At 43.4% G+C, this 12,077-nt stretch overlaps 1 protein-coding gene across 5 annotated transcripts in view; it reads right to left on the bottom strand.

Moving 5' to 3' along the window:
- The window catches only part of plxna1b (plexin A1b), a 193,664-nt gene that overhangs the window by 8,672 nt on the left and 172,915 nt on the right, over positions 1 to 12,077 (bottom strand). For 2 of the 5 annotated variants that reach the window (XM_020592549.1, XM_020592550.1), the window contains exons 21-27: positions 11,395 to 11,543; positions 8,929 to 9,185; positions 6,413 to 6,479; positions 3,008 to 3,154; positions 2,368 to 2,527; positions 1,901 to 2,004; positions 1,467 to 1,575 (exon numbers count right to left, since the gene is read on the bottom strand). In XM_020592549.1, the coding sequence (XP_020448205.1) occupies positions 1,467 to 1,575; positions 1,901 to 2,004; positions 2,368 to 2,527; positions 3,008 to 3,154; positions 6,413 to 6,479; positions 8,929 to 9,185; positions 11,395 to 11,543 (993 nt within the window). The remainder of the gene's footprint in view (positions 1 to 1,466; positions 1,576 to 1,900; positions 2,005 to 2,367; positions 2,528 to 3,007; positions 3,155 to 6,412; positions 6,480 to 8,928; positions 9,186 to 11,394; positions 11,544 to 12,077) is intronic. The other 3 variants (XM_020592552.1, XM_020592551.1, XM_020592553.1) reach the window with 3 other exon arrangements.

Below are 12,077 nucleotides of genomic sequence, written 5' to 3'. Positions count from 1 at the left end.
ACCACAGCACTGAAAACTGAGACTTTGATGTTATACTCATGTTATGTTGTTGGCGCAATGTTACGAGGAAGCTGCTAATAAAGTTGCATACAAGTACACAGTGAATTCACATTTATTATTATATTTGCAATATAAACAATCTACGCCCCCCCCCCCCGGGCCGCAGTAAAATTGTCAAGCGTTGACCGGTCCGCAGTGATAGGTTGGGGACCACTGGTCTGAGGGAGACATAAGCGAGGATCCATGAAAGCATCCTTAAAGCAAGTCTTTTAAGGACTGACACACCCCTTTATCGAAAATCAGTTGGTGACTGTATGTTTTGAATGAAGGATCGGAGGAAATTGGAGGAAAGGAAGGCTCATGTCTCATTAAATGTGTTTATTTTCCTTCATACCGTACATGGGTGGGACTAAGACACAAGGAACAGACGTAAGTGAGGGAAATGTGGATACAATTATGGGAATTGGGATTTACCCATAGGCACACATGGCAGAGTACAACAGGACAAGAAGCAGCTAACGTGGGCTATACTGTGCAGGTGTTAAGTCTTGTTTTCTTTGGTACCTGACACCTGTTTGTGTGATTTCTTGGCTGAGCGCACACATGGAACAATATTTATATTCAAATGGCTCCAGTATGTGGACTGAAAATCAACCTCATTCACAGCTTGCTAATGTGGCAAAACATTTCTCTGATTATCTGCAGTGTAAGTCTTTAATTAGTCTTGTATCTGCTTTACACAATAACTATGTACAGTACTGTACGCCAGGCGCAAGGGGGATCACACAGACAAAAACAGAGAGAAGTGAGCAGCAACTGGGGTTGTCAGTAAAGGAGCTGCAAAGCCAGCAAGCAGCTAGGCGCCGACACAGAACTAGCCACTCTACTCGATGTCAAACTGTGCTGCTGACAGCTGTCGTGCCTGCCATCCTTTGGGGCACAGACGATGGGAATTTTTGCAGAAATGGTAATTTGGCTGAAATGTTTTCTTGATAATGAACGTTTCTGTGCTCGACTACAGCAAAAGTGAGTCGATGATTCTTGGTGTGTGTGCATTGCATATGATTTTATTTTAACAGCAGCTCCAGTGGGAGCAATGTGCAGGTTTATAATGTACTGTATATAAACTGAATAGCTCTTGAACTGAACCCCAGTCTATGCAAACCGGTTGAATAGATGGTGCCAGAGAACAACATAGAACAAGTTTGTTTACAGAGATGACACAGACAAACATCACATTATCATATTATGAGTATTCAGTGGTTTGACTGATGGCTCTTCCTGTTAGCAGCATGGCCTTTTTGAAAATTTAAATAAAGTCAGAATTCATTTGAATCTAATAAAAGCATTTTGCTATTACTAATATCATGTTGAAAATGCCTTTGCACATACGGTTTGAAATGAGTGGACGCATACGTACAACTTGTACACACCGACGTACACGCATACAAACCACTCACACACACCTTCTCTCGTACCGTATCTGCTGAGAGACTTAGTGAATGTGGAGGAGTTGGAGATGTTGTAGGCTGAGTTCTGTTTAGGCACCAGGGCGATCACTGAGCCATCTGTCACCTGAAATTTGATTTTCAAGATCAGTTATCACAGCACAAAAATGTCCAAGCAGTAACATTGCAAAATATCACTGGGCTCCAATTTCTTTTCTAATTCTTTATTTGGGGACTTCAAATATTCCATTTAACAAAAAAACTTATGTGCATCTTATTTGGCAACAAGTATGAACATTTGTGAACAAATATAACAACTGCTTCATTGTATTACTGTGCTGAAATCTACCTTAAACAGTGACACAATAACAACCTTAACTATGAATTAGAACACAACAAGAACATGCAACTAAAACAAGACAAAGGGTACCACATGATCTGTCCTGGGGTACCTGGTAGTGAGCCAGTGTGTTGAGTCTCTTCCAGTCATTGTCAATCTTGGTCGTGACATCCTCGTCCTGAAGGATGATGCGAGCCATCCTGCCCTGCCGCCATTCTGTCTCACACAGACACACAGAGCAGATACAGATAAGGTTGTGTATGTTAGTTTAATAAGGTGATAAAATAGGAAATGTACTCCATAGGCACACCAATCAGTTGCCCAAAAAGGGCCCTTCTTCGAACAGTGGTGTGATGAAGAATGCAGATAGCTGACTTACTACAGCTTTATAATGGCTGTAATGCAGTCACGTTTGGCTCCTCACTTGAATTTATTTTTCTACAGAATCACCTCTCCTGTCTGAAGGGCCCCCTCCGGCTTCAGAGAACCCTTCAAATGAATCCTCCTTTACCCCCTGTAGTAATACACCTCTGCTCTGAGTCTATACTCAGTGTGTGTGGCAGTCCTTCCTCTCCTTACCCAGGTCCATGTCTGAGGCTTTTGGTCTCTGCGAGTACGGCGTGCCTTTGTACACAGCATCCAGCAGCTTCTCCTTCACCTGCGTCACTGTGTCACAGTTCAGGCTCTTCACTGTCACCTCCGGAGCATTTTCATTCTCCGGGTTCACACAGTGCAGCGTCTACAGAGACACGGGGCACAGAACAAAAGGCACAGGTCACATTTAGACCAGGCATTCAGCACAAACTGGGAATGCTTATTATTGATGTGGGAAAGCATGACCCCTACAATGATTTCTGACCGGCAAACCAATACTTTATATAGCAGTTTAAAACCAATTTTTAACTGCGGAACACTGCACACCATTTTTATTTTTTTTTACAGTTATTCTGAAGTTAATCAGAATCAGATGTCCTGTTGGCTTCTCATTGATTAGATTTTATTCATTATTTATTTACTTACCTATTTGGTTTAGATCACAAAGCTTAGGATATTTATAGAGCTGAAGATAGCCAACAAGTGCAAGACTGACCCAAAACACTGGACAGATATTAAACATGCAGCAATGTGCTTTATCTACTGTATGTCTGTTTTACACTCGCCTACAACAACAAAGGTGTGGGCCAAGTGTGTGTGTTCACTAGTATGTGTGTATACTGACCAAAGTCTTGTAGTCAATCTGCTGTCTGATGAGTTTGTCCTCACTCAGGGAGTAGCGAGCTTCTCCTGTGATTGCATCTATCGGCCCCTTTTCCATTTGCTGTTTCATGGCACAGTACAGCATGAAGAGCGGCTCACCGGCACACTCCTGGAAACAGGGGAAGAGGTGGGCGAGAAGTAGGAAGAGCGAGATGGGGAGACGTGAAAAGGCGCATAGAGGATGGATGGAAAGAGGAGGAAAGGAAGCGAGACAGGTAAAAAGAAATCTACAAAACTAAAAAATGTACACAACAGCAAAAAGTGCACAGCTTTGCTGAGCAACTCTCCAATTATATTTCTAATCTTCTTTAAGCCAACCAGAGGCAGAGCAGTAAAGGACGAGGCCATGCCCCACGTCGGCTAACAGTGTGCTGAAAATTGACAAAGCACAACACACGCATGCTATTTTTTTTCTCTCACATACTCAAGTCTCTCCCCTGTGTCTCTTCTTTGGGGAAAAACACCATTTATAAATCTCTGTGTATGCGAGTGAGGGAGCAGGAAGGAGAGAAATCAGAGAAAGTGTGAGTGTGAGTGAGTGGCAATTGATGGAGGAGTTAATAGAAGGTTAACGACTGAGGGGTGAAAAACGCTTCGAGAAGCACTTTGGTGTGCGAGACGTGTCAACCAGGCAACGAGCGCTGGGATGTTGGGCCCCTGTCTCTCTTTTTCACTCCATCGTTCTGCCGGCCTGCCGACTAGGCACCGTCTGCTCACACTACGTCTCGGCTCCTCTTTAAAAGGTAATTCTGGTTTATTACAACTTGGGTCTTATTTTTGTAGTAGTAGCCATTTTCCTGCTTGCAATAATAACACTGCACTCAGCAAGGAATCAGAAGTCAGATCGGACACGAAGCAGGAGCACTGTGAGGACCAAACTGATTTTAAAGTAACCTCCAGGTTAGCAAAACTGACTTGAAATGAAAAACAAAGGCAAAAAATAAAATTCTTACATAATGTGTCTGCTATAAACATCTATCACATGCCTGAATTCTGCTTCAGCTTTGACCTGCAGTACAATATATGCTACAGTCTGGTTGTGTGCAATGATGCATTACCACTTATACTGCATATGGGCCAACTTTCAGTTTTATATTCAGGTAAATGGCTTAGATCAGTCAAGATGGGAAATAAGTAAAGAAACATATCTACTGCACATTAAATTATTTTTTGCTTGACTAAAAATAAAAACCAAGATCTACAAAGTACGGTATGGTCATCCACATGGGTATTGTAAAACACTGTATCACCTTCAGGCCTTTGTTCAAATAAACAACCTAAGATGGGAACTTCACTTTTTGACTAAACCTGCTCTCAACTCACATACATGCACTAGAGGACAAAAGTTTAATCTTAAAGTGCAACACGTCAGAAATGTTACGAGTCACGGTTGGTTTGTTTACCAAAGCTTACTGTAGTTATGATGTTGTATTCTTAGAGCTCATCAGTTACTTCGGGGGTAAAACTAAGGTGCAAAACTGAAAAAAGATCCGAATTGGAGCAAACTGGAATTATCACTACAAAGGTGGCCATTACTCATGTCACAGATATTTTCAAATGTTCTTGGTCTCAAATGAATACTGTTTAACCCTTGATTCACATTGTTCTCCTTCAATATGAAACTTTGTGGCTGGAGACAAAGGAAACGTATTTCAAGTTCTGCCCCTCAGTTGGGCATGTTCATGCATCGGCACATGTCAGTTATCTTGGTGAGCTGTCAGATGAACTCTGTGGGATAATCTAGCACCACCTGCCTCCTATGGAGAAAACACAGCACACCGGCAGACGTCCTCTCTGTCTAGCAGCATACAAAGCAGCTCGGTGCTGCCTCTCAACCCTTCTGTCTCTTTCAAATGATACCAGAGTGAAAAAGCAGTACTTGCATACTGTGTTTGTGATAGGGCCAAATCGACCGCACATTTATCTTTGCCGTGCTGTTTTGACTTCAGTGTTTTGTTGCCATCCATTACATCCTTTTTCTTAATTTTATCAGAATTTAAAGATGTAATTTTACACAGCATTGTCACATTTTACCCAAAGCAGCATACAGGGTGCAACAGAGTTATACTGCTGCTCTCCACTCTCAAACAAGCCAGTGCAAAGGAGGACAAGTGAACCCTTAGAATAGTGTAACGGATAAAAGGATTTTTCTTTCTTATACCTGTTCCCTTTGGTAGGTGAAAGCTCTATCTCCTTCCTCCTTCTGAACCACTGCTTGACCTTCACCCTTCAGACCATCTCTATTCACACCTGGCTGAACCTTGAAATTGTTACAGGCCTTTCTTTTATGTGACCCCTTAAAACTCGAGAGAAAGAGAAGGCACTGAATTGCAGAGGCTGGATAAAAGCTAGGCTGGTAACCTTGCTGCTAGCTACAGCAAGTCTTTACTAACATTGGTCATTTTCCCTAGTTCATCCATTGCCCCCTCTCATCCCAGTACGACCACTCCTGCCCATATTTTCACTACTGTTTACCACCTTTCCTGTCCTTTCTCTCTTGTTTTTGTCTTGTCTGAAGTTCATAAACCCAGTTGTTATAAAAGATCTCAAACAGCTTCTATGGTAACCCACTCCTCTGCTCTGAACCCAACTCTGCCTGTTTTGTCTCGCATTTGGAGCCAAAACACACACATGCATGCATACTCAGACTGACACACTCACACACACAGATGCTAACTGAGACCCCCAGGGGCTTGGCCGGATTGCTGTCCACACCAGAATGCTTGTCCTGGCGGGGGCTTAAGGCCCCACTGCTAACTGATTAGCTGCAGCAATGTTTATACGTGCAAAATGTGTGTGCGGAAACAAGAATTTAGCACAGTTTAAGCCTCAATAATTCCCTCTGATTCCATATCAGAGGGAGAGGAATTCAAAAAGAGAAAGAAAACATACAGACAGAGGCAGGGAAACGAGAGAATGCGTTTGTGTAAGATCTCTGGCTTCCTCTTTTGCTAAGCCCCAAAGCTCTGAAGGGGGATATAAACACAGGCACACATGCAAGCACACACACACGCACACACTTTCCTGCTCTTTGAGAATCCAGTCAGGGACTCGAAGAGAGGACAGGTTAGTATGATGTGCACCAGCAATCACAACATCATGATCAGCTGTGTCTGAACAGCACTTCAGACTCTGCTGATTCCTCCATTCAAAGAAAGGAGAATTTACCTCATAAAAAGTAAAGGCAAAAGATAGGTAGCCTGCTACAGCTGCCTTATCTAATGCTGCAGCTGTGCATGTGTGCATGTGTGTGTGTGTGTGGTAGTGAGGCTCTTTTCTATTCTCAAACACCAGCTGTATTAGAATTGCATCAAAAGATATGTATGATGTGCATGTCTGCATGTGGGTGTGAGACGGACAGTTTTACCTTAAGGAACTTGTAAAGCAGGAAGGTGAACCAGTTGGTGAGCATCTTCTCAGCGACCGACTCCGTCCTTGGGGAGAGATGAAAGGAAGGGGGAGAGAGAACGGGGTGCGGGTGAAAGGGAAATAATGGAATTAGAAAACCAGAGGATGCAGTTAGGGGTCAAATATCCCTTTTCCTGCTCTCCTTCACCCCCCACCTGCAAATTAACTTGGTGAAACAAGCCCCTCCATTTCTTTCTTTGTTTCACCTCCCCTTCATATTTAACCCCTCCAAGCAAACTCAGTCATCTTCATTAAGAATACAGTAATTAGTATAATTTGCTAACTTCTCTCGTTAATCACAAACGTGCCGTGTAATGAGGGGGACCTCTGCGTGTGGACGCTCTCGTGCAGACACACGTGAACAACAAGCTGAAAACAGAGCAATTAAAAGGCATTGTAATTAAAGGACCTATTGCATCTAATTTGAAAAACAGCTGAAAGGGAAACCAGTACTAAGGCGGGGGAGCAGGAAGAAAAAACATATTATTTCTCCTTTCTATCCATGTCTTTAGATTTACCTGCTTGCTATCCACCAACCTTCCTTTTCACATTAAGAGAAACAGGAAAACAGTTTAATTACCTGTTCCTTGTTTTCTCTGAGATGGATATACCGGGGACTTCTGGACCTTAACTGACAGGACACTAGGTTACTGGGTTCTCTAACTGGCTCAGTCAGCCAACGCTTCTTGTAAATATTTGCCTTTTTTGTGAAAATGCTAAAGACAGCTACATTCTGTTGAGAAATGAGAGAATAAGACGATGTTTTCTTGTCAACTTTGCGAAGAAAACCTTTTTTATGACAACTGAGGAAGAGTAAGGGAATAAAGGAAAACACAGGAAACTAGGCCAATGTGGTAGTGAAACCAACAAAGGCCTGTAGGAATGAGAAGTGAACTCCTACGCTCCTGCAAGCTTCCCCGATTGACTGCTTGTGATGTACATGGAGAAGGCTTTCAGCGAAATATGAAGGTCTGAAAAATGAGGCAACAGGGAACAGAGTGTTGGAGGACGAAGGAGGCAAATACACCTGGACAGAACATGCTTTTGGGCATGTCAGGAGTTGATAGTGGGCGACTTGTAGCATCATTTCATCCCAGTAACCATCATTCCAAAGTTTTTAAACATCCCACAGGAAAGGGGAGCAATGCAGCTTCACTGATCACACAGTGACTGTGAGCCTATAATGTGCAGATTAACCCACCGCCGAATACAAGACCATCATTTCACCACAGGGAATGGAAATCCACACAGGAGTCTTTGTCTGTCCTTTGCCATGTATACATCTAAAAATAAAACATCCTGAAGCCTATCTGTTGCAGTAAAAAGACCAAAACACGGTGATCCATGTGTAATAATTGCCGAGCTTATTAACAACAGCTCCTGAGGCTAGTGTAGTTAGCAGGGACGGCGTGTTGTGACCATATGCCCCAACAGGGGATTGAAAAAGACTTCACACAGGCACACTGGCTGAGAGTCATTTATTTGATTAGATTTTTAATTAAATATCTCTCCGAGGAGAAAGAGAAGGGGGAAAAAAGCATAACTTTTTTATCATTTAATGTCTAATTCCAATTTATTTGGAGACAGGCCATTTCTCTAATTGTGTCTTTCCTTAAATACGTGTATCTTTCTCGTCTGCAGTAGCTCATTTTCTCTTCTCTTTACTCTGTCCTATCTACTCTCTCTCTCTATGGCACCTTTCTACCTACCTTCCTTCCTCTTTTCTTTCTTCCTCTTCACCTCATGTTTCTCCCTACATCAATTTGCTTCTAGGCTAAATCTCCCTCTAGACATTTTGCCCTCTCTTTCTGTCAATCACCATTTTCCTCCCTTCCTGTTCTCCATCCACCTTTCTCTCACTGCCTTTTCACCTCACCTTCTTTTCCTCCTCCTACTTTTCTCACTGTGTGTGTGTGTGTGTGTGTGTGTGTGTGTGTGTGTGTGAGAGAGAGAGAGAGCTGCATCTGACTGCAGCTCCATTGGGAGTGTGTGTGCGGTCAGGGGTGTAATCCTCTCTGACAAGGACAGGGCTGAGAGATAGAGATGAGGTAAAGTCACACATACAGTACGTTTCTAAAAGCTAGAGTTATTTCTCCCTACCTTGCTGCTCCCAAACTTCAGCAGCAGATGGAAAAACAAATCACTGGATATTCTCATTATCTGCTATTTTCTATCATTTTCTGTTTTTCATGTTCATTTTCGCTGCCATGACAACAGAAGGGTAAGAAAAACAGGGACAATGAAATGTAACAGAACTTTTTAGTTGTTTTTCTTTTTACGAAGGCTATGTAGTCAAGGTGCTCCTTCCCAAGGACAAAGTCTGTGTTAAACTAAGGCCTCAGCATGTCTGCAAACACACACAGGGGTATGTAACCTCAAACCTGAACCCCCCAGTGGGGAAACTGTCTGTGCATGTGTGACAAGTTCTTGAGCAGAATCTGAGCCACTTTCAACCCACCCTCCCTCTTTCTGTACCTCCTGAGTAAGAGCTTTGGGTGGTTCTTGCTCTCCAGGTTTTTATCGATGAGGTCAGACAGGAGCTGCTTAAGGACGCCCGTGGCGTACTCCATCTCCCCCTGCAGCGCCGTCATGATGAGGGAGGCCACGTTGCCCCGGTCTCGCATGGAGAAGGACCGCTGTGCCTCCAGGGTGCGGATGAAGGTCAGCCGGAAGTGCTTTTTGGTCAGCAGCTGGCCGAACAATGTCAGGGCCTTCTCCATGTTGGCGGGAACCTGGAGGGGAGGGGACAGGGTAATGATGGAAAGGATCAGGTGGAAAGGCGAGGGTGGGAAAGGCAGGGGGCCGAGGAAACATAGCCATGGCAAAGAGAAAATGAAAGGGAGGCACAGAATAAGAATTAATGAAGGTAGTGTAAAAGAAGGAGGCAAATGGGTGACAGGGAGGGAGAAGCAATGAGAGAACAGAGGCAAGAAGAGGAGGCAAACAAAGATTCAAGCCAAGAAAAACGAAAGTGAATGAAGATATAAAAAGATCATGGCAGGGGTGGAAAAAGAGGTTCAGAATTTGTTGTGAGTTATAGTTGAGAAATGGATTAATGAGCATGTGTGAGAATGAGGAATATTAGATGAAGGAAACACTGGAAAAACAGCCACACATTCTCACACACATATCTGCAATTCATACTATAGGGAAAATCATGCTGACACTGGCCCAGCCTCCTTACATACACAAAACAAGATTTTCAAGGTTTGCACTGTTGCCTCTCTACCTACAGTATTATGGCCCCAGTGCTCCCTCATTTCTGCCAGTTCTTTCTCTATACCTCCCTCCATCCCTCACTGCCTCCCCTTTCAACCAACTCCCTTCCTCTCTCACAGCAACCGCCAGGCCTCCTCTGAGGGCGAGAGACCAAGGTTTGAAGTGAGAATGTGAGCTTCATGCTGTAATAAGAAATTGATCTGCCTGCTAGCACACTACTATAGCCTGTGATTGCATGGGCCATACAAATGAAAATCCAATGTCACACTACACTATGCCTTTGGAATACAATTGATAGCACAAGTAGATACTGCATGTCTCAAAGCCCTGTACCTGCAGCTGCCACCTTGCATGCATGTCAGCGTGTATCTCCATGTGATGTATGTGTGAGAGAGTGAGTATTCAGAGAAATGATGGAAGTGTGTGCGCACGCTGCACAACAGTGTCCACGCAGCCCGGGTTCATGTGAGTGATAGTGTGTTCCCTCTTGAGAAACGAGCAGTAGTGGAGGGGAGAGTGTTTTATTGAACGTGTGAACATTGCTTTTTCAGGAGCCTCAAGCCTGCAGAGGCAATCTATCACTTGTACAAGTCTTAGTGAAGCTCAGGCATTGCTCATTCCCCAAAAACCGTCCCTTCATTGTATTGCATCACAAATCTAGAGCTTGCCCTGAGAACTTCTTATGCCCACGTTTTATTTTCTTGAACCTGCTTCCAGTCTAAACCCCTGGTCCATGAGGCTGGTGAACATGACAGCTATCTTATACACACCTCTGATTCGTGTGATAACACAGCGGCATAACATTAGTCTGTAAAGTTTTTGTTTTGGGTAAAGTAGTTCAAAGTTGGTGGTGTTTCCACCATCAAGTGCTTCAAGAGTTTCACTTATAAGTTTAAACATTGCAGTGTTTTTCACTGCAATGTTTTCAGAGAGGGGCAGCACGGTGGTTAGCGCTGTTGCCTCACAGTGAGAAGGTTGTGGGTTTGCGACCTTTCTGTGTGGAGTTTGCATGTTCTCCACGTGCTTGCGTGGGTTCTTTCCGGGTACTCCGGCTTCCTCCCACAGTCCAAAGACATGCGGCTTAGGTTGATTGGTGACTCTAAATTGCCCGTAGGAGTGAATGTGTGCGTGTGAATGGTTGTTCGTCTGTGTGTTGACCCTGCAATGGACTGGTGACCTGTCCAAGGTGTAACCTGCCTTCGCCCGATTGCCGGCTGGGATTCGCTCCAGTCCCCCCGCGCGCGACCCCGTTTGGGACTGAGTGGTATAGAAGATGAATGAATGAATGTTTTCAGAGAATTTCACTGTTCTAAATCCTCTATGGATCAAAGTCTAGTACAGCTAGAACTAAATTCAAAAAACTATTTTTTTGAAGCTGTAGAAATTCTTGTAGAAAAGAAAAAACTAACCAAACTTCTGTCACACCTGCATATCAAAACAAAAATCTCCACTGGATATTTGCTTTGCTTTTTCTTCCACACACACACATTGTTCTCACCCAAGTTTCTCAATCCCAACAAAAACACTTCCTTCTAATCATAGTCCAAATGTTGATTTTGATGAATTTCTGTCATTTTCGTCCAATTATTCACCAAAGTCCTTGCTTAAAAGCTCTTCTTCAAACAATGCATTTCTAATCACATACACAAAGACACAGTACAACTTTCACTCATTCTGTGTGTGTGTGTGTGTGTGTGTATGTGTGGGCCGTTCTCTACTGACCCGTACCTCCATCTCCTTGAGCACAGGATGGTCCTCAATCCCAGGAAAGAGGACCCTCATGGCGTAGGTGCGGTAGTCCAGGAAGGGGATTCCTGCTCCATCCAGCTCCTGGGTGAGTTCATGGATGTCCGTCTGCAGCTCTGCAAAGGCTGCGCAAAGGCAGACAAGGACAAAGAAATATCATGAAGGTTATCTTACTGTACTGTAAGTTTCTCTTTTTATTTTGAAATGAGAGATTTTTGTAGTACAGAAAGGTATCATCTTCAAGATAGTCACTGGTGACACCTTTCGTAATAAATGGCTTTTTTGTTTCGAGCACTCTGTCACTGGCCTAGCACCAAGCACTATTTTAATAAAGACACATCATCAACATCTTCACCTGCAGCAGAAGAATTTCTTGGGACCTCGTGATTGAAGGAATGTAGGTTGAGACATATAATCAACTTGTAAAAGTGCTTAGCATAGAAGTTTTTTTTTTAATTTAGTTGTAAAAGTTGGGAATTATGACTTTAAAGATCATTAGGCCATCCTCTTACTGAGGGGCACACAACAGGAAAAGAGCAAAAAAGACATGTAGAGCAACCCGAGTTAAAACGCCTGCCCTGTTGACTATTTATGCCTCTGTCAATCTGCTTTCCAGAAACAGCATGTTTTAGAAAAAAAAAAGGAGAAAAGACAGAGGC

Source organism: Monopterus albus, unplaced genomic scaffold, assembly GCF_001952655.1.
Source record: "Monopterus albus unplaced genomic scaffold, M_albus_1.0 scaffold18.1, whole genome shotgun sequence".
Lineage (NCBI taxonomy): Eukaryota > Metazoa > Chordata > Actinopteri > Synbranchiformes > Synbranchidae > Monopterus > Monopterus albus.
This window is presented reverse-complemented; position numbering and strand designations above follow the sequence as displayed.